The sequence below is a fragment of the Rhinatrema bivittatum genome, chromosome 2 (assembly GCF_901001135.1).
Source record: "Rhinatrema bivittatum chromosome 2, aRhiBiv1.1, whole genome shotgun sequence".
Taxonomy (NCBI): Eukaryota; Metazoa; Chordata; class Amphibia; order Gymnophiona; family Rhinatrematidae; genus Rhinatrema; species Rhinatrema bivittatum.
In genome coordinates, this window is record NC_042616.1 from 572,703,920 (window position 1) to 572,726,430 (window position 22,511).

The 22,511-nt window shown below is 47.9% G+C and overlaps 1 protein-coding gene across 1 annotated transcript in view; it reads left to right on the top strand.

Annotated features, from left to right (window-relative positions):
• MPPE1 (metallophosphoesterase 1) overlaps nucleotides 1-22,511 on the top strand; it is a 116,401-nt gene that overhangs the window by 11,338 nt on the left and 82,552 nt on the right. Inside the window, exon 2 of the mRNA XM_029590981.1 lies at nucleotides 12,812-12,920. Within this exon, the coding sequence (XP_029446841.1) occupies nucleotides 12,812-12,920 (109 nt within the window). The remainder of the gene's footprint in view (nucleotides 1-12,811; nucleotides 12,921-22,511) is intronic.

Here is a 22,511-nt window from a genome sequence, read left to right on the forward strand (position 1 = left end):
GAAGACTACAAGGAATCAGAAGAACTCGACCTATCACGCCTCTTCCTACGCTTAGATTCATCACACCTCTTAATCCTCAAAGAATCACCTGATTTATCTATAACGGCAGGAGACTCGCCCTCGACTGCCCCACCCTCTGACGAACTCACAGCGTTAGGCACAGAGGCAGGCTGAGTTGAACTTGCACCCACCCCAGATGAAATACCAGTCATCACCTCGCCTTGTCGCGCAGAGCTCGGTTCTGCCTCTTGTAGTCTGGATCAAAGGACAAGTAACATTGGTCGCCGCAGACACAGGATCATTTCTCCATCCTTCGTCATGTGAGGGACCCGGACCATTCGCAGATTCATGCAAAACATGAGCCTGTATTAGAAACAGAAGCTGCCGAAACAGCACGACCAAACAGCCCTGTCGACCCCAAACCCCCACTAGCCGCCCTCGAAGCATCAGGAAAAGAACCCCAGCCCAAAGAATAGCTGGGGGAGGACCGCCACGCTCCCTGACCCAGGGGGGCCAAATGGAACTCCATTGTTAAAACCGGACAGCCAATAAGAAGGGCTACCCTCAACCGGAGAAGGCAACCTCCCCTGGAAACACAACCCTGACTAAGGCACTGCAGGACCCTCCCCCGGAAAATACTGGCCCAAATTATCCCAAAAACCCTTCACAGTCTGAACACCAGCCCCCATTCCCTAATCCACAGAAAACCCAGCGCCAGGAAAAACAGCCCAGCCATCTCCCATCATGGTCTCAGTATCCGGATGCAAAGTCGCCACTGCACCGCAATCCCTCCCACTCGGGCTGCACACTACCCGGCCCCGTTTGCCCAACATCAGCAGCACAACCCACACAAAAACCTGGAGGCAGGCAAAGAGACACCCGGCACAACAGCAGGGAACAACTTGGACTGATCCGCAGCAGAGGAGGCCGCCATAGGTAGCCATGACTCGACTGCAACGCTGCTAAAACCCGCCTCAGGAGCCTCCCCCTCCACCTGAGGAGGAAAAAGAGCGGGCCTGGGTTTTAAACACACACTTTGGTAAAATGGCAATGTGCCTTGAGAAAGAGATAGAAGGCTGGGAGGAGATGGGTGAAATGGAACAACAGTGGGCCAAATTAAAAGGAGCTATTACAAAGACAACAAATCTTTATGTAAAAAAATGTAAAGAAAAATAAGAAAAAAGGGAACTGATTATGGTTCTCCAAGATGTTGGCTGAGAAAATAAAGGCAAAAAGCTTGGCATTCAAAAAGTGTAAAGGAACATAAAAAGAGGCACACAGGGAAGACTATCTGGTGAAGCTGAAAGAGATGAGAAAAGAAATCAGGATGGCGCAAACTTGGGTAGGAAAAAAGATCGCCAAAGAGGTGAAGCGCAGTGACAAAACCATTTTTTTTTTCAGATATATCAGAGAAAGGAGGGAGACCAGAGGTGTCACTGTAAGGTTGAAAAGACAAGGAACAAGGGGCAGAGAAAGATGAACAAATAGAAATATTAAACAAATACTTCAGTTTACTTTTCACTGAGGAAGACATTGGAGATGGACCATTGCTGGTTGGGAAGAGTACAGATGAGAGCAGGGTGGATACATGTTCATTTACAGAAAAGTGTTTTGGTGGAACATGAAAGTGGACAAAACCATGAAGCAGGATGAGATGCATCCCAGGAAACTGAGGGAGCTCAGAAAAAGTGCTGTCCTGCAGTGGTGCTGCAGGACGGGAGTAGGGAGGATATGGTCCTGCCTCACAAAAGTGGTAGCAAGGAGGAGGCTGAAAGCTAGAAGCCAGTTAGCCTAACTCAGTGGTGGGAAAATTAATGGAGAAACTGCTAAAGGAACGGATAATGACCTATCTGCAATCCAATGGGTTTCTGAGGCAACATGATTTTACCAAAGGAAGGTCCTGTCAAATGAATTTGATTTTTTTTTTTTTGATTGGGTGACTAGAGAATTGTTCGAAGGAAGAACTTGCAATGTGGTTTACTTGTATTTCAGCAAGGCTCATAAATAAAATGAGAAGCCTGGGAGTGGGTCCCAAGGTAGTGTATTGGATTATAAATTGGCTGACTGACAAGTCAGTGAGTAGTGGTAAATGGAATGAATTCTGGAGAAAGAAGAGTGATAAATGGAGTTCCTTTGTGAGAGAGAGATTGGGGAGAGATCAGAAGGTAAGATTTGTCTTTTTGCAGATGACATTAAGATTTGTAACAGTGTGGACACACCTGAAGGAGTAGAGAGAATGAGAAATGACCTAGAAAAACTAGAGACATGGCCTTTCCAATTACCCCAATGTTGTTGCTTTTTGGCTGTATCTCCCCGATTCGGATTCGGGACCCTGGCTCGCGCCTGTTTCTTCACAAGGCCTGTTTAGTGGGGAAAAAGATTATTCTTTCGGTGTGGCAGTCAGCTGAGCCCCCTTCCTTTTGGTCCTGGCAGAACAGTCTGCACTACATGATGACCATGGGGAGCCTGGAGGCTCGGAGGACACCCCAGCTTCGTAAGCGATTTCTGGAAATATATGGCAGCCGTACCTGCAGTATTTGACCCCTCGAGCTCGCAGTCTCGTTGTCAATGATTAATTTTTCACTTCTCTTTATCTCTCTGTAACGGATGGGGCCTGACTGGGGGGGGGGAGTTATTTTGCAGTACAAAAGTATTACTCACTTCTATTAAAAAAAAGGGGGGGGGGGGTTTATTGGTGATACTGTTCTGGGGTGAGATCAGAGCTCCTCTCACTTCAGGGTGTTGTTATATGTACTATTATTGTAAAACCCAATAAAAATTGTTTAAACATTAAAAAAAAAACAAAAAAACTAGAGATGTGGTTGAAGATTTGGGATTTGCTGCCAAGAAGTGCAGAGTCGTGTATTTGAGGTGCAGCATTCTGAAGGAGTTGTATGTGTTTGGCGGGGGGGGGGGGGGGGGGGGGGGGGGGGAGAAAGACAGACAGAATGATGTGCGCGAGCTGGGAGAGAGACCTCAGGGTGAGAGTGTCTCATGACCTGAAGGTGGCTAAGGTCAGAGGGATTCTGGGCTACATTGAAAGTCTAGCAAGGAAAAAGGATAGTGATGATTGCCACTATACAGATCCCTGGTGAAGTCTCACCTGAAATACTATGTTCAGTTCTGGAGATCCCATCTCAAAAAGAATAAGGGCATGACAAATGTGTAAGAGTTTTTGTCATTTCCAAAATTTCCCCCATATATTATCATATACTTCAGGGTTACTTTTCAGAGCAAATGTAATACATTCTAAAGTTGCTAACTCAATTATTTTACTTTGCCAAAAAGAATTCCGTGGGGTTGTTTTCCAAAAATGCTATTGTTAATTGTTCAGCTTGTAAAAAGTAGCGGGTTTTTGTTTTTTTTCTCTTTCTCTTAGTTTTATGATGGGGTGGTGATAATTATGTTCACTAACTCGCCCTTCTCTAACGGATGGGCTATAGAGTTGCATAAACCTTGTTTGTTAATCTGCATGTTTTGTATGCCAGTTGCCTTACTCTTGATGTTACTGCTATATTGAATGCTCATGTCTGTTGTCCTGATCATGTTAAATAAAAATTAAAAAAAAAAAAAAAAAAAGTAGGAGTTAATGGAAGCGAAAAAGAGCAAAGCAACCAAAATGGTGTGAGACCTGTATGGAAAGCCATGTGAGTTAGGATTGAAAAAACTTAATACATATACCCTGGAAGAGAGAAGATCCTGGGGGAGATATGATACAGACATTCAAATACCTGAAAGGAATTAATTATGCACAAACATCAAATATTGTACAATTTAAAACTAATGGTTACAATATGAAACTCCAAGGGGGAAAAGACTCAGAAACAATGTCGTGATATTTCTTCACAGAAAGGGTGCTGGATGTATGGAATGCCCTCCCAGACGACAAGAACAGTAATGGAATTCAAAAGGGCATGGAACAAATTCATAGGATCCCTACTGGCTTGAGAATGGAAATGAACTAATGGGGTAACTTTACTATTATAGCTAAAGTGCACATTTCTGCTTGGTGATGGCCTACATGGAGCAGCAGTTGCTACTACCCTTAAAAATTGTTTAAAATAAATAAAAATTCCTGGGCAGACTAGATGGACCATTTTGGTCTTTATCTGCCACCGTTTACTATGTTACTATGACATGACTCTTAGGTGAGCCACTGAGGTGGCCATGGCTTTTACTTGATGAGCCTTGACAGAGTCTAGGACCTGGTGGCCAGCCAGAGCATAGCAATGAGTCATAACAATCTGCTAGCCAATTGGACAAAATGCAGTTGGCAACAGCTATTCCCAATCAATTAGGAAATGAAAAGTTAAGCCTGACAATGAGGCTGTGTTTTCTTCAGATAATAGGCTGAGGCCCTTTGGAGGGCTATCTCCCCTTTAAGCACATGAAGTCTTGGAAAGAACGCGGGCAAAACAATGGCTCAGTTCAAACGATAAATAGAAAACACTTTTGGCAGAAACTTAGGGTGAGTGCAGAGCACCGTCTTGTAGTGGAAAACCTGTAGGTATGGAGAGTAATGAACCAATGCTTGCTGATTCCCCTAGCTAAAGTGATTAGTAACTAGAAACACTATTTTCCAAGTAAGAAACTTTAAGTACACGGACTCCAGTTGTTTGCAGGGAGTTTTCACCAGGGAATCCTCCTTGTAACAAATCTGACATTCTAGTCAAGAGGTTGAAGGGGGTCTTCCTTGTCACTGGCTACCAATGAGGTAAAGAAAGTCTTCACCAATTCAGCCACTTGATCTATGGACTGTTCTGTCCTTTGACCTGGAGTTGAGAAAGAGAGATCCTCTTGTGAAACCAGTATAAGGTAATTCTCCTGAGAAACGCATACTGGACTCCAAGAAAAGACACCCTCCTGAATTAACTGTACTAGTGGCCTCATAGATACCAGAGGCACAATGGAGCATATTGGGTCTGAAGTCTCCAAAAGGAGCCCATGGGTAGGTGGAAGAGGAGGAGTTCCAGAAGGTCTGGCGTCTGGATTGAGGAGGCGAGATGAAGATAAGGGGGCCAACAAAGAGGATTATAATGGTAAGGAGTGTCACCTGGTCCCACAAACCCTGATTTTGCCACGCGTGTGTTGTATGCTGATAGGGCTGGGGATCGTTTCTCCAAGGTCTGATGCAACTCTGAGGCTCAGTGATTCATCAACAGTTCACACTTTGAGGACTTCTACTTTGGTGTTGATTTACTGCTGGCTCCAATGAATGACGCTTCATTTTTTTTCTGCACGTGAAGAGGGGGATGCTGGGTGTGCTGAAGAACTTGCTGACTCCTGTGCTCAATGCTTCTCAGACTTGCTTAATCCCTAAGTTCCCTGTACGTACCTGGATCAGTCCAGACAGTGGGTTATGTCCCCAATCCAGCAGATGGAGTCAGCACAAGCTTTGAGGGGGCGTATCCATATATACTACTACCCCCTCTGCAGGAGTTCAGTATCTTCTGACTCCAGCAGATGCGAGTAGGGGAATCAGGCTTCCCCTCCTTTTCCTTCACTTTCTTGCTGATTATGGCTTGTTGTTGTCTTTTTCTGTGGATCAAGTTTGTATCAAGTTTGTATTAAGTTTAAAAAAAAAAAAAAGGCAGAGTTCTTTCAACTCCTGGGGAGTGGCTTATCTTCCTTGTCTCTTCTCTGCGGCCTTGCTGTTTATTTCTTGTTGCAGCCAGGGGTAAGTTTGTTTTTCCTTTGTAGTTTTTTTCCTTTACAGCTCAGCCCCCGGTGCCCGCGAAAGCCGGTGGAGCCGGCCTCTTCGCTCTTTACTCCCTCACCCGCGGCCATTTTACAGCTCCTCATGGGCTGCTGAGCCATTTAGGGAAAGATGTCTGGGGCGGGTCGTGTGGCCAGGAAGGCCCCCCCGCGGCACCCTCCTCTATTTTCAGACAGCGGGCAGTGCGGGCCGACCGGGCCCCCCCCGCAGCGGCGCCTTTGTGCGCGTGGCCCCCCCCCCCCCCCGTGGCTTTTTCTTTTCTCCTGCAGCGATCCCGATGCCGCGGCCGTCCCGCTGTGCGGCCTGCGGAGACCCGGGGTCCCGGATTTCCCGGGAGGGCATCTGTGCACGATGCCTTCCCGGGGGGGAAGGTACCTCACAGTCCCTGACTGATTTCTCTTTTTGCCCGGGCGGTGCGGGCCGGCCACTCCGCCATTTTTGGCGGGAACAGCGGCCATTTTACATTCTGAGCGCCCTGAGGCGCAGGCCACGAGGGGGAACGGATCCCTGGAGGCCACGAGGGAGAACGGATCCCTGGAGGACTCTACCAGTGGGGGTGTTCCCCCGATTTTGGTGCAGGAACCAAGCACCCAGAGCCAGGGAGCAGGAACCACGCCGCCCCCGAAGCGCACCCGAGCAGGCCGGGGTTCTCTCCGGAGTTTATCCTGCTCATGCATACCGCTTATCTGCAGGGGCTGGAAGCACCTGTGGGACCCCCCCCCTCCTAAGATCCCTCGGATGTCGCCCTCGACGCCGGCCCCCCCCGACCCTCCGGGAGTGGGGGCCTCCCGCCTTCCTACCCGGGTCCGATCCACGCCCGCGGCAGTGGGGGCGGTGCCAGACCCAGCGGGACATGGACTTGACCTCCCGGACGGGGGGACAAGGGGACGGCACACAGGAGGGGGATGATCCGCGTACCCTACGCCTCTTCCAGAGGGAAGAGCTGGACGACCTCATCCCGCAGATCATCCAAGAATTAGATTTGGATCCGCCACCAGACCCGCCTGCCCCAGTAGCTCCCGCTGTCATCACTTCTTCAAGGAAGGGAGATCCTGTCCTGGCGGCACTCCGGCCGAGGGCTCGGGCTTTTCCCATTCATGACTCGTTTTTACAACTTCTCACCAGGGAATGGGACACCCCGGAGGCCTCCCTGAAGAGCAGCCAGGCTATGGAAAAGCTGTACCCGCTCCCCGAAGATTTTCTGGACCTCATCAAGGTCCCAAAGGTGGACTCCGCAGTGTCGGCGGTCACGAAGAGGACGACTATCCCAGTGACGGGAGGTGCGGCGTTGCGGGACACACAGGATCGTAAGTTGGAAGTTTTCCTTAAGCGGGTTTTCGAGGTCTCCGCTCTGGGTATGCGGGTGGTGATGTGCAGTTCGCTTGCCCAGCGGGCTAGTCTCCTTTGGGTGCAACAACTCCTCACGTCTCAGAACCTGCCGTCCGATGAGGCTGCCCAGGCAGATCGGCTAGAAGCCGCAGTGGCGTATGGGGCGGACGCCTCGTACGACCTTTTTCGGGTCCTCACAAGATCCATGGTTTCGGTAGTGGCAGCACGACGACTACTGTGGCTACTCAATTGGGCGTCTGATACGTCCTCTAAGTCCAGTCTGGGCTCTCTTCCCTTCAGGGGCAAGTTCCTCTTCGGGGAGGATTTGGACCAGATCATCAAGTCCCTGGGGGAGAACGCTGTTCATCGGCTGCCGGAGGATAGGTTTCGACCATCCAGAGCGTTTTCTTCTTCTCGGACCAGAGCCAGAGCGCAACGGCGCTACAGGGGCTACAGACAGACGGGCTCCCGGCCATCCGCCCCCAGGTCTCAGCCCTGGTTGCGCGCCTTCCGCGGGCATCGACCCGCACGCACTACTCCCGGAACCGGGAACCCCTATACCAAGTCTTCACAATGATGCCAGTCTCGCCCACTCCCCTGTCCCCAGGATTGGGGACCGACTAACGTATTTCTAAGCAGAGTGGGCACGGATCACCTCGGACCAGTGGGTTCTGGATACCATAAAACACGGCTACGCATTGGAATTTGTCCGCCCCCCGCAGGGAAGGTTCATCTTTTCCCCCTGTGGCTCGGACCTCAAGAGAGGAGCGGTGCAGCTGACTCTGGACAGACTCCGGGAGATTGGCGCTATTGCGCCCGTGCCCTTCGGAGAGGTGGGCTCGGGCCACTATTCCATCTATTTCGTCGTACCAAAGAAGGACGGTTCCTTCCGGCCTATCCTAGTCCTCAAGGAAGTCAACAAATCCCTTCGAGTCGTTCGGTTCCGCATGGAAACGCTCCGGTCAGTGATTGCGGCAGTGCATCGGGGGGAGTTCCTCGCCTCCCTGGACTTAACGGAGGCCTACCTGCACATTCCCATCCGCCCGGACCACCACAGTTTCCTTCGTTTCAAAATTCTGGACCAGCATTTTCAGTTCACGGCTCTCGCGTTTGGATTGGCGCCGGCGCTGCACACCTTCACCAAGATCATGGTAGTTGTGGCGGCAGCTCTCCGGAAGGAGGGCATCCTGGTTCATCCTTATCTGGACGATTGGCTCCTCCGGGCGAAGTCATTCGATCATGGACGCTCAGCGGTGACTCGAGTAGTACGGTTTCTACATTCCCTGGGATGGGTAGTGAACTTCTCCAAGAGCTCCCTCATGCCCTCGCAACGCTTGGGTTTTTTTTTTGGGGGCAACTTTCGACACCCTACTGGGCAAAGTTTTTTCTGCGCCAGGACAAAGCTCAATCCTTGCGGGATCACACACGACGGTTCTCTGCGTTACCAGAGCCCACCTCCTGGGACTACCTGCAACTCCTGGGAGTGATGGGGTCCACCATCGACCTTGTACCTTGGGCTTTCGCGCACCTCAGGACCTTACAGTGGGCGCTCTTCTCCCGTTGGAAACCAGTATTGCAGGACTATCAGATGATTCTCCCGCTCCCCACAGAATGCCAGGGACAGTCTGGGCTGGTGGTTGGATCCGCCGAACCTGGCCCGTGGCATGTCCCTCGATCTGCCAAATTGGGTGGTGGTGACCACCTATGCCAGTCTAGCAGGCTGGGGTGCAGTCTGCGATCGAAGCGCCACGCAGGGGACGTGGTCCACGGTGGAGGCGAAGTGGTCAATCAACCGTCTGGAAACCAGAGCGGTCCGGCTAGCTCTGCGACATTTCCTCCCGCTTCTTCGGAACCGAGAAGTCAGAATCCTATCGGACAACGCTACCACCGTGGTCTACATCAACCGACAAGGAGGCACGCGCAGCCCGCAGGTCGCGCTCGAGGCGGCGCTGCTGATGCAATGGGCGGAGCGTCATCTCGTCCGGCTAGCGGCCTCGCACGTCGCCGGTGTGGACAACGTCCAGGCGGACTTCCTCAGTCGTCAACTGCTGGACCCGGAGAGTGGTCTCTCTCCGACAAAGCAATGCAACTTCTCGTCCATCAGTGGGGGGCCCCCCCACTTGGATCTGATGGCGTCCGCTCTCAACGCCAAGGCTCCACGCTTCTTCAGTCGCCGGAGAGAGCGCGGAGGGAGTGGATGCCCTGGTCCTCCCGTGGCCGCCATATCTTTCTTTTCCACCATGGCCCCTGGTGGGCAGGATGCTCCGCAGAATAGAAAGCCATCAGGGGACCGTGGTTTTCGTCACCCCAGAATGGCCCAGGCGACCCTGGTTTGCGGACCTGCTACAGCTGGTGATCGACGGGCCAATCAGGCTGGGGCACCTCCCCCAGCTCCTACATCAGGGCCCGGTATTTTTCGAGCAGGCAGAACTCTTCTGTCTTGCGGCCTGGCTTTTGAGAGGCGCCGCCTCCGGCGTCGGGGCTACCCGGAGGCGGTAGTATCCACGCTATTGCGGGCACGAAAGACATCGACGTCGGCGGCCTATGTTCGAGCTGTGGTGTACCAGCCAGGCCACGAGACCCGCTAAGGCTTCTGTACCTCAGATCCTTCAGTTTCTACAGGCGGGGGTGGAAAAAGGGCTCACCTATAATTCACTACGGGTTCAGGTGGCCGCCCTTGGTTCGCTGTTGAGCGATGGGGGCTCTCTTCTACAGCACCCTGACATTGCTCGTTTTCTCAAGGGTGTCAAGCATATGCGTCCTCCGTTACGGGACCCTTGTCCCTCCTGGAGTCTTAACCTTGTGCTTTGCTCCCTGTCGGGACCACCGTTCGAGCCGCTGCGCAGCGCAACGATAAAGGATCTCACTCTCAAGACTGTATTTCTTGTGACCATCTGTTCCGCTCGACGCATCTTGGAGCTGCAGGCTCTGTCGTGTAGAGAGCCCTATCTCCGTTTCTCCGACTCTGGAGTTTCGCTTCGCACCGTTCCCTCCTTCCTTCCGAAGGTGGTTTCTGCATTCCATGTGAACCAGACGGTGGAGTTGCTGTCCTTCTCTTCCTCAGAGCCGAAGTCTCTCCGTCTCTTGAATGTCAAGAGCACTCTGCGCCTCTATCTGGAGGCTACAAATGAGTTCCGGACCTCTGACCTTCTCTTCGTACTCTGGGCCGGTCCTAAGAAGGGGTCTCAGGCCTCGAAGGCTACCATTGCCAGATGGCTGAAGGCCGGCATTGCTGCTTCCTACATTGGGGCGGGTCGGACTCCCCCACCCGGAATCGTAGCGCATTCTACACGTTCTCAGGCGGCTTCCTGGGCGGAGGTTTCGCTCGGTATCCTCGCAGGAAATTTGTAGGGCAGCCACCTGGAAATCGTTACACACGTTCTCGAGGCACTATCGTCTGCACCTCGCCTCTTCGGTCTCTGGACACTTTGGCGAGCAGGTTCTCCGAGCAGGCCTCGCAGGACCCCACCCGGTTTAGGGAAGCTTGGGTACATCCCACTGTCTGGACTGATCCAGGTACGTACAGGGAAAAGAAAATTATTACTTACCTGCTAATTTTCGTTCCTGTAGTACCATGGATCAGTCCAGACGCCCACCGCGTTTGGGTTCTTGATCCTGCTCAGCTCTGCGCTATTTCCTGTTCACAGTGCTCTGTGTCTTCACAGTCGTTTCCTTTTTGCTGTTTTTCACAGCTCCCTACAAGTTGGTAGGATGTTTGCAGTTACTTGTTGCGGTTACAATTGTTTTCATTATCTGTTTTCACAAACTTGATCCTTCGGGGTTTCTACTCGGGCTTTGATATACTCGATACTGAACTCCTGCAGAGGGGGTAGTAGTATATATGGATACGCCCCCTCAAAGCTTGTGCTGACTCCATCTGCTGGATTGGGGACATAACCCACTGTCTGGACTGATCCATGGTACTACAGGAACGAAAATTAGCAGGTAAGTAATAATTTTCTTCTACTACAGATCTGGAATCCAGCACCGCAGTTGGAGGAGCTTTACTTGAAGACCTCCTGCTTGACTCGGCTAAAAGGGAACCCAAAGAGGCCCCATTCCATGAGGAGAAATGGCTCTAACTTTTCACCAGCTAATGAAGTTCCTCTGTTTTCCAGGCCCTGTTCTTCTGGGATCTCTGCGATATCCGACCACTGTTATAACAATTAGCTAAGTCATCTGTAATAGATGTCGTGGCCATTGGTGACGGACATCTTGTGGCCACAAACACAGCCTCGGGAGGTGACCACCTTGGAGCCAAACATCTCAAGTTATTCAGGATTTTTTTGTTTGTATTTGCTTTTTTTAGTAACACTGAAAAGTGCTGTTGAGGGACTGCAGAGGCAGCAAGTCGACTTGAGTAAAATTTCAGAAAAAGGACAAAAGAAGTGAAAAGAAAGTGTACAGAAACTTAGATAAAATAAAGAGGGGCTCATGAGACAGAGCGCATTCTGGAAATCTCGTGCATGTTTGGTATTCAAACGTTATTGAACTAGAGAGATGGATCCATTTGGAATCATTGTCATGACTTGACAATGGAGAACGTCTCCCCATTATATTCTTCCTAAAACTAGATTTCATTTGTAAGAAGAGAGCTTAACAGGAAGCAGAAGCTTGAGAGGAATGAAAGGCACAGGGGAAGGAAGTCATTCAAGAAGTGATTAACTGACCTAGGTTGCTAGGTAACTTTTCCCCTCCCCTCCCCTCTAGGGCTGATAAGCTCCAAAGGTAAAGGTTAATCTTTTGCTGTGAGTGAAAATTTTCTGCTGTCACTTTTTCCAGTGGTTTTATGGAGGGAGCACCTAGAAACAGAGAGAATGGTAGTGTGAGTGTGTGCGTGTGTCCCCGACTGAATGAAGAGTTACGGAATTGATATGCATGTGTTTGGATTTTCCAGCATACAGAGTTTTGGAAAGCATATAAGAGGTCTGTTTGTGTCTGTCTGCAGTCAAATAACTGTCCAAGGAATGGCTGGAAAGTAATCAAAATTGGCACACTGCGGAAGAAAATTTAAATATATCAAACAAGTTCAAAATCCAAAAACATTTGAGAGTATTTTCAGAGAATGGATCCTTCCAAAACAATTTTTACTCTGGGAGGCTGCAAAATATATTGACAACTACATTCCAAAAGTCATCCCCTTCCCCCAGCAGGTTGACCCAGTGTGTCCAGAGTGAGAGAGTTAGACAAGGGGGGGAAAAAAAAAGGAAGCAATTAGTGAAAGATGGTGCTGCAATGCACCTTCCAGGCCACAACTTCCCCCCCCAACAGCCACACAACCCATCTTGACACCCAGCCCACATGCATACAATCCCTACACACATGGAAACTCTCTCCTCGTGCTCACATCCAGACCCACACCTCGCACACACACCCCCTACACTCTCTTCCTGCATGCATACCCACAACTGTCCTATACGCCCTTCAACTCCTCACATGTCCCTTCCTTTACACTTCCCCATTGCCCACTTCCTCCCACGTGCTCACTCCCTGCGCCCCCCCCCCCCAGTCCCTTACAGAGTGCACATAGCTCAGTCTCTCTTCCAGCAGATTTTTATTTTCCTTGTAGTTAGGACGCAAAGGTTTGAATATGTTGCAACGAGTGGAAAAACCATGTTGAGGCACAAAATGTAAAAATCCCATTACCCCCTTTTAGGAATCTTTGTTGGAAAGCATTCCTGAAGCCACATCTCTGCATGCATTTTGTGCTTATTTCTATATAAATACACGGATACGGTTAACTGTCCTTTTTTCCTGTTTCCCTAGGGAATGGCAGATGGAGAGATCCTTTCAGAGTGCACTTTGGCTACTGCAGCCAGACATTGTCTTCATTTTAGGAGATGTGTTTGATGAAGGAAAGTGGAGCTCGTCCAAGGTAAACATTCAATATTACTTATAGGTAGAATAAAACAAGTTTATACTTTCAAAAGAAATACAGCTTACTAAATAGCTGTTTTTGTTCGGTCTCCTCCCCTTATCCCCAGCCTTCACCTGCAGCCCCTTTCTCTCTTATGCATTTATTGGGTACACTACCCCCACTGTACTCTTCCTTTTCTGGCTCAAGCCATTTCAGCTTTGTCATTTACCCGAAAATGCCAAATAACTGTAAGCAAGTTTATTCAAATGATGCAGAATGCCAAAGGAGAGCCCATAGAAAGATATCAATAGATCAAAATGCTTTGTAAATACTGAGTGCAGCCAGCTTTACAGACTGTGAACTGTAAACAGCCATATTGTGTACAAGCAAGTAAGGCACTTCATTCAGATAGTCACAAAATCAAATATGTATTTAAGTCATATTAGAATGATATTTTGATTCCAATAAGGAAGTTTCATCTGGACCTGATGATTTATTGTTTAACGTTTTGATTTATCATTTGTAATTTAATGCTTACATTTTTATTCTATGTTGACTATTTTGAATGCCTGGCTTTTCACTTGCTATGCAGCTTTTTTCAGTGCCATTCCTCACAATCTGGAATGGCATAACCCCCCCCCCTCGACCCCTTACTGCTAGGATGAGAGCCTGATGCACACCTTTGACAGAGATTCTATGGCGACCCTGCCCCCCTCTACCACATCTTTTTAAGCTGTCACTGGGCGGTTGTCTTAAAGGGAGCAGCCTTTGGCATTATTTCTTCCAGGGCTGGTCATCTGAGAAGTATGAGGCCAATACCAAGCTGAGGTCTTTTGCTTGGCATCACTGCCATGGAGTCTGCCTTAGAACAAATAGCAACAGACAGACAGAATGTGTAAACCAAATCTTGGAACCATCTTTTTGTAACTATCAACAAGACAAATGGGTTTCACTGTTGCTGTCAGTGGAGTTTCCATATGGTGTCATTCACTGTACACACATTCTGTTCTTTGCTAATTGTTTTCCACAATCACTTGCATCCTACATTCCACAACCTGTCATTACCCTTGCAACCATATGTTTTACCTATGTGCAGGTAATTCACGCTAACCTTATCAAATGTCTTGGTATAATTGAGAAAATCATTAGAAAAAAATAGGCCAGTGAGCACCATTGAGATACTGTGACCCTTAGAATGGTTGAATTGGCTTAACAATGAACAGAACACTTGAAGTCGGAACAGTATCTGTCAAATTAATGTTTCTGGACTTTTTTTTTTTTTACTATTATCACACAAGATAACACCCTGGCCTTCAGCTTATAATTAGTCTCCTTCTATCCCAGTGCCAACTCATTCGCTCAGTGGTAGGTCCTGTGCTTTTGCTCCCCAGATCAACTGGAGCTGGAAATGCTGTGGAGGCAGTGTTGTTAACAGCCCTTAGGCTAAGGGGAAGGAGGCCGAACCCTTGCCCACTGGTGATGCCTAGTGGCTGGAACTAGAGTTTGTGTCCAGGTTCTGGAGGGAATTGTAGTCCGTTAGTCCTGGCAAAGGCTGTCACTGTAATTGACGGGTTAGGGAAGGTTATAAAAATAGGGTAAAACCTTGGGTAGTTGGAAACGAATGCTTATGTTGCTATTGCTCAACAGAGGCCACTTCTGAGAGAGCTGGAGGACCAGAGGAGCAGGCGGAAACTGCCAGGCTAAAAACAAAACAAAATAAAAATAAAAAATTTTCAACCATTCTAATTTATCTATCTGGTTTTCCATGTTTCGCTGCTTAAGGGTTGCCATGCCAATCTGTTTCCAATTCAAGTTCCCCACCAGCCTCCAATAATGATACGTGGGGTATGCTGAATTTACAGTTGCAGTGCCTTCTGAAACAATTCATGGGACACTGCACTACCTAGTGGACTGGGAATATTATAGCCCTAAAGAGAACACATGGGATTCGGTCTAGATATGTTCATGCCACAGATTTGGTTTGAGCCTTCCATCACACTCATTCTGATAAACCAGCATCTAGGGTTTCAGGAGCTGCTCCTTAGGCCCAACCAGCCATGAACCAGCATCTTATGACTTCTCAGCATGAAGATTGTCACAGTAAGCTATCCATTATGGTCACTGCCCCTGTCTGAACATGGCTGGGATCTGCACCTGTTGTCAACTCATTGGGATTAGCAGGAGCCAGCCCTGAATGGCTAAGCTTTCTGCCAGCACAACGTGTATCCAATCTCATTAGTTTGTGTTTTTGTATCTCTATTGCCTAGTTTGCTCTGTGTTCTCGTTTGTTCCTGCTCTGTCCTGCTTCCTTCTCTATTCTTGTGTTTTACCTCTGAATCTTTGTCTTAATCTTGGACTGATTTTCTGGATTCATCCTCAGCCTTACTTAGACCACAATTCTGCTCATCTGGGAGCATTGATCCACTGATTAGCATAGTGTTTGACCATCATCGACCAATCCAAATTTACAGTATCATAGATGCAAAGGGTCCAGTGTTACTTTACTTTTCTTTTTTTGTAAATTATATTTATGGATCAACACAACCACAGCATAATACTTAGCCAGATGTCACAATATATTCTTGCTTGCCGTAACTTCTGAGTGTGTTGCTATTTTAGGTCAGATGAAGGCTAACGTCTGTGTTTTTAATTCATGTTCTACTACCCTGATAAGTGTTACGATCTGATGTAGGCAGCTTTACTGCTAATGTGGTGATCTTCAAAGCCCAGCCGCCTCTCTGCTTCCATTCTTGTGAAGCGGGTACACTGCCACTTTTCTCCAGTTTCGCAGCACCACTCCTATTTCCAGGGATCTATTGAACAAGTCTTTCAGTGGACCTGCCAGCATGTCTCTGAGCTTCTTCGGTATCCTGGGATGTACCTTAACCGGCCCCATGGCCTTGTCCACTTTCGGTTTTCTAGCTCTTCCCATAAATTCTCTTCTGCAAATGGAGTTTCGTCTACTCCACCCCCATCTACGGTCTTGTCAGCCAGCAATGGTCCTTCTCCAGGGTCTTCCTTAGTGAACACTGAACTGAAGTATTTTATTTCTTAGTGTACAGACAGGTGAATCCAAAACCAGTGGGTTATGCACTTCACTTTTCGTATTCTTTTCCAGACTATTTATAAATATATTGAAAAGCCCCAGTCCAAGCACAGATCCCTGAGGCACTCAACTGTTCACCTTTTTTCCACTGTGAAAATTGACCATTTAATTCAAATAGACGAGCCGTCTTTCAGCTAGTCAAGCTAGCTGAAAGACGGCTCGTCTATTTGAATTTGTTATGTACAGAACGTTTTTGACTTCAAAGCTGCTATCACGTAGCAATACTATGCTGATAAGAGAAAGTCTATGTGTTTGAGTGGGAATTCATCTGCACTGAAGGCATAATCAATACGACATTTTCCACATTGACCAAATCAAGTCCTGGTAAAATAAATTGCCCCTGAGGCAGCTCTGTGCAAGGGAGCGAAACTCGGCCAGAGTCGGGCATTTTAATAAAGGGCTTGTCATCATCCGATTCCTATTGTCGTCACTGTTATACAGCTCACTGGATCGGCTACCGCTTTGTTTTTTTGGGTCTTTCTGCAATGGCCTTATATTCCCTAAGAGCCCCTTAACCGCTTGGTCATCTAACAGTCCAACAGACTTCCTTGCAGGCTTCCTACTTTGAATAAATTTTTAAAAGTTTTTATTATGAGTGTTTGGCCCTACGGCCAACTTTATTTCAAATTTCCCCTTAGCTTGTCTTATCATTGTTTTACATTTATTTTATTTATTTATTTATTTATTTATTTATTTATTTATTTATTTCGAGGCTTTTTTATACCGAAGTATAGCGGGATGCCTTCACTCCGGTTTACAGGATAAACAACTTATACATAGTGGTGACCAATTGGTAACTTATACAAATATGAATATAACATCTTATATAACTTAAATAACTTGGTAAACAGGTTGGTGACAACAGTCACTGGGGCACTCTAGCAGGGAGCTGAGATAGGGTGGGGGGGGCTAGGGGGAATCAGCTGAGGCGGGCTGGATAGAGGGCTGTGTAGCAAAAATTGAAGAACAAGAGACAAGGAGGAGAGGGCGGGAGGGGGGGTGAAGGAGGATGGGATGCCATAGGGGTGGTAGGGAGAGGGGAGGGGTGGGAGGTCAGGGAGGGGTTGGGGGAGGGTAGGACGGGGGAAGAAGGTGGAGGTGTTTGGGTATTAGTTAGGGAGGGGGGTGGTATTTTAAAGCATTTCTTGCCTGCCCTTCCTATGTTCAGGACAATGCTTATGCTTTTTCCTATTTTCTTCAGATCCTTTTTTCCAATTTTTGAAGGATTTTTATTTTGATAAAATAGCCTCTTCACCTCAGTTTTTTTTCCATGCCAGTAACCATTTGGCTGTTGTGCTTGTGGACCCCTGTGCCGAGGGCAGTTGTTACTACCCACAGGGGTGGCCCTGGTAGGTCCTCACCGTCAACTGGCAGTACTGGTCGTAGGAGAAGCCTTCTGAAATTTTCCAGATCCAGTTCCGCGGAGGCAGGCGGGAGATGGTCCTCGATAGAACCACAAGTCCAGAACATGGTCCGAGAGCAGGGCAGGCAGCGAGCAGAGTCCAGTGAACAATCCGAGATTGGTGCAGGCGCCGAGTCCAGTGAACAATCCGAGAACAGGGCAGGCAGCCAGCAGAGAGTCCAGCGAACAGTCCGAGATTGGGACAGCCGCCGAGTCCAGTGAACAATCCGAGATCGGAGCAGGTACAGAGTCCAGTGAACAATCCAAGAACAGGGCAGGCAGCCAGCAGAGAGTCCAGCAAATAATCCGAGATAGGGGCAGGCACTGAGCCAAGTGAACAAGCTGAGGTCAGGGCCGGCAGCGAGCAGAAAATATCCAGAAGCAATCTGAGAACAGGACAGTCAGCGAGCAGAAAGTCCAGATAACAGTCCGAGGTCAAGGCAGGCAGCGAGTAGATCACGAAACAAACGAGAAGGCCAAACAGCAGGGACAAGGAGGACCTGTTGCAGAGGCATCAAGGAAGGGAAGTGCGGGCCTGAAATAGGGCCTGCTTCCTGATGTCACGGGGAGGCATCAGGGCCGTTTTCCAACTGTGGGTCCTATAAAGAAGGCAGATCCACATGTGCACCTAAGCACACTGCCAGTACAGTGACTCGGTATGGGAAGACTTCACGGCGGTTGGCCGCATCTCCAGGGACGGTGAGGGTGGCCAGCTGTGGGACAAGGTTGTGGCTGCGCGGATGCAACATTCCTCCTCCCCTTAAGCCCCCCCCCCCCCCACGGGGTCTTGATTTCTTGGGATGTGAAGTGTGAAAAGTCTTCAAAAGATTTTTATCATGGATATTTGAGGCAGGCTCCCACTTATTTTCTTCCAGGCCAAAACCTTCCCAGGAAAGTAGATATTCCTATTTCTCCGACGTACATAGAGTACTTCCGTGACTTGGTAGATTTGGTCTTCGACCGAGATGTCCGGAGGTTTGGGTATCTTCCGAGAGGGCTACGTGAGTTCTAGTGATTTGAGGAGAGAGATATGGAAGACATTATGAATACTCATGAAGGCAGGTAAGCTTAGCTGGTATGTCACCGGTCCAGTCTGTCGGATAATAGGAAATGGACCAGTATATCTCGGAGCTAACTGCATTGAAGGTAGACTAAGTCGAAAGTGCCGGGTGCTCAACCACACCTTATCCCCAGGTTTAAACTGAGGCGCTGGTTGATGGTGTCTGTCTGCGTTTTCTTTGCTCTATAAGCAGCTTTTTGTAGCATGCCGTCCGTCTTGATCCCTAAATCCTGAAGCTCTTGAGCAGTTAGCTGGGCTGCGGGAGAAGGCACAGTTAAGGGTATAGGGAGTGGCGGTAAGGGCTATCTTCCATATATGATCTGGAAAGATGAGGCCCCCGTGGCGGAGCTAACATGGGAATTATGTGAGAATTCAGCCCGCGGTATAAGAGTAGCCCAGTCATTTTGACGTTTATTGGTATAAGCTCTGAGGAAAGTTTTTAATGTCCGATTAGTCCTCTCTACCTGCCCATTGGCCTGAGGATGATATACCATAGTGAAGTCTAGCGTGATCTTAAACTTTTGACATAAGGAGTGCCAGTACTTGGCAGTGAACTTTGTCCCTTGATCTGAGATGAGTCTAGGTAGCCCATGTAAACACAAGATATGGGTAACGAACACACGGGCTAGCTCCGGTGCAGAAGGGAAGTCCAGGCAGAGGAATGAAGTGTGCCATTTTAGAAAAGTGGTCGATGACCACCCAGATAAGTGTTGCCATTAGAATGTGGGAGATCCACCACAAAGTCGGTGGATAGGTGTATCTACAGTTCCTTCAGGGCCAGTAATGGTTGTAGCCCCCAAGATCATTCCATTGGGGGTTTCTGTTGAGTGCAGGTGGGGCACAATTCCACATAAGCTTTTACATCACGCTGCATACAGGGCTATCAGTAGTAATGTTAAAGCAGGGTAAAGGTTCAGGCTTGCCCTGGATGCCTGGCAATCTGGGAATCATGAGCCCATTTAAGCACTTTAAAACTAAGGCGACGAGAAATGACCATCTTCCCGGGGGGGGGGGGGGGGGTGGTCAGGGGGGATGCTAAAAGAGTTCGGGCTGGATCGATGATGGGTTGGGGATCCTTAGAGGTGCCACCCTCCTGAAATGATCAAGATAGTGCATCAGCTCAGAGATTCTTAGAAGCAGGTCGGTATCTCATTTCAAAATTGAAGCATGTAAAAAACAAGGACCACTGAGCCTGCCGGGCGTTTAAACGTTGCGCTTGTTGAAGATGCCCCAAATTTTTAAGATCCATATATATAGTAATCTGGTGTTGAGTTCCCTCCAACTACTGCTGCCATTCTTCCAGCGCCAATTTTATGGCTAAGAATTCTTTGTCTCTAATACTATAGTTGTGCTCAGCGGGAGTGAATTTGTGTGAATAGGAGGAGCATGGGTGAAGGGACCCAGAGTTAGAGTGTTGACTCAGGACGGCCCCAACACTAAAATCAGAAGCATCGACCTCAAGAATAAAGGTGCGAGAAGGATCTGGATGATGTAAACAAGGCTTCCGAAGAAAGGCGTCTTTCAAATTAGTAAATGCCTTAACCGCTTCTGGAGGCCAAACGCTTGTATTGGCTTCCTTCTTAGTGAGAGCCATGAGAGGAGCTGCAATCCTGGAGTAAATTGATATAAAATGTTGATAGTAATCTGCAAACCTTAAATTCTGTAGGGCACGAAGTCCAATGGGTTGAGGCCATTCTTGAATGCTGCGGACCTTTTCAGGGTCCATACTGGAGACTATATATCCAAGGAATGGCAAACTCTCAGCTTCAAACTGACATTTCTCCAATTTAGTGTTTAGTTTATTCTCTCGCAGATGTTGAAGTACAGTACAGACATGGGAGCGGAGATCTCAAGGGAAGACAAGGATATCATCGAGGTAGATGACCACACAGCGGTATAGGAGATCTCGAAACACGTCATTCATAAGATTCTGAAATACTGTGGGGGCATTACAGAGACCGAAAGGCATTACTAGATACTCGTAATGGCCGTCCACTCATCTCTGGATTTTATGTGGATTAGATTATAGGCCCCCTGGAGATCCAGTTTAGTGAAGATCTGGGCTCCTTGTAATCTATCAAAGTTCTGTAATTAGTGGAGTTTTTAGTTATTGCATTCAGGCCCCGATAATCAATGCAAGGCCGGAGTGACCTGTCCTTTTTCAAAAAAAGAAGAACCCCACTGCTGCTGGTGTGTTTAATGGTCTGATGAAACCTTGTTCTGAATTTTCTTTGACGTACTGAGACATAGCCGCAGTGTCAGGCATAGATAATGGATAGGTCCTCCCACACGGAGGAGTGGTACCTGGTTGAAGGTTGATGACACAGTCGTATGGATGATAGGGAGGTAGTCTTTTGGCCTTGGTCTTAGAGAATACGTCAGCAAAATCTGCATACTGAAGTGGTAAGCCTGGGCGGGTAGCGGCCAATAATACCTCAGGTAGAGGCTAGACCTGCGTGAGGTAGGAATCATGGCACTGGGGTCCCCACTTGGATAACTGTAGTGACTCCCAGTTGAATTGCAGCCAGGGGAATCCTAAGGCGATAGGGTGAACAGCCCTTTCGATCACCAAGAAGGTTATACTCTCCAAATGGAGAATTCCAGTGTGAAGGCCCTGGGTTGTTTTCATATGAGGAATAAAGGTTTTCCCCTTGTAGGATCTGACCATATTAGCTAATAATTTGCCTGCTTTGTTTCCAAAGCGGAAAAAGTTGTGTTCAGAAACGTGAAGGGACTTCTGTGCCCTTTGTTGTAGAAGTGAGTTTAGATCCCTCAAGATAGTGATAGTTACGAGTATCTTTGGTGGGATGGACAATGAGTGTTTGTTTAGTGATTTTTAATTGGGCTTCCAACTGCAAAATTGTTTTATTCATTCTGAGTTTGTGCGTGGCCAGGAAAGAAATAATTTCTCCCCTTATGACTGCTCTTCCTGTTTCCCAGAAGAGCTGAGGTGTTACCATATGTTGTTGATTATTCTCAGAAAATTCTTCCCAGTGCTTCTGGAGAAAGGTTTGAAAGTCATTGTCTGTGTGTAGAAAGCTTGGGAATCTCCAAAATCTTTCCTCAAGATCTGGAGTCGAAAACTGTAGGTCTGTCCAGATGATAGCATGATCAGAAATGACTTGGGGGCCAATTACCACTCTGACAGGAAAAATTATCTTTGGGGGCTAATATATAATCAATTCGGGAAAGAGACGCATGAGCGCTTGAAATGTGGGTGTAATCTCTTTCCTCCGGAGGAGGGTGCGCCAAATGACCAATAACCTATATTCGGTTCTAAGAAATCCTATTTCTGTCACTTCGATAGGAGTTTGGCAATCCTGATGGACATTTATCCAAGCATGGATCATGCAGGACATTAAAATCACCTGCTACTATTAGGAAGCCTCGAGCATGTTGGACTAACTGGGTAAGGACATATGCAAAAAAACTCATCAGAATAAGAATTAGGAGCATATATGCTAAAATAGAAACTTCCTTCCCATTGAGACATCCTGTAATAAGTAGAAATCTACCATTGTCATTATGAAAAGTGTTTGCAACCTGAAAGGATACTGCTTTATTGAACAATATAGCCACCCCCGCTTTTTTTTACCCTTAGCTGTTGTATAGTAACAGGCACCAACCCATTCCCTTATCAGCTTTAAATTTTCTGAAGTAGATAGGTGGGTTTCTTGCAAACAAGCAATAGAGGTTTGTACTTGAGCTGGAGCAGGATTTTTTTTCCATTTAATTGGGGAGCCCAGATCGTTTACATTCCATGAGGTTTAACCTTGTAGGATTACTTAACATTCCACATTAGATGAGATTGTAACAAGAAAGAGAGCAAACAGGCAATGATGTGAAACTGCAAGGCCCTCAGCTAGCCCAGCAGTCCCATATATAAGAGAGAGAGAGAGAAAGCTTCCCCCTTAAAAGCATGGCCAGACGGATATAGTGCTACTCTGAGATAATACAAAGGAGTCTGTAGGATAATCAGCTTGATTGAATGCCAGAACATATAACTTATAAGGTACCAAACCCCTTAAACAATACAAAACA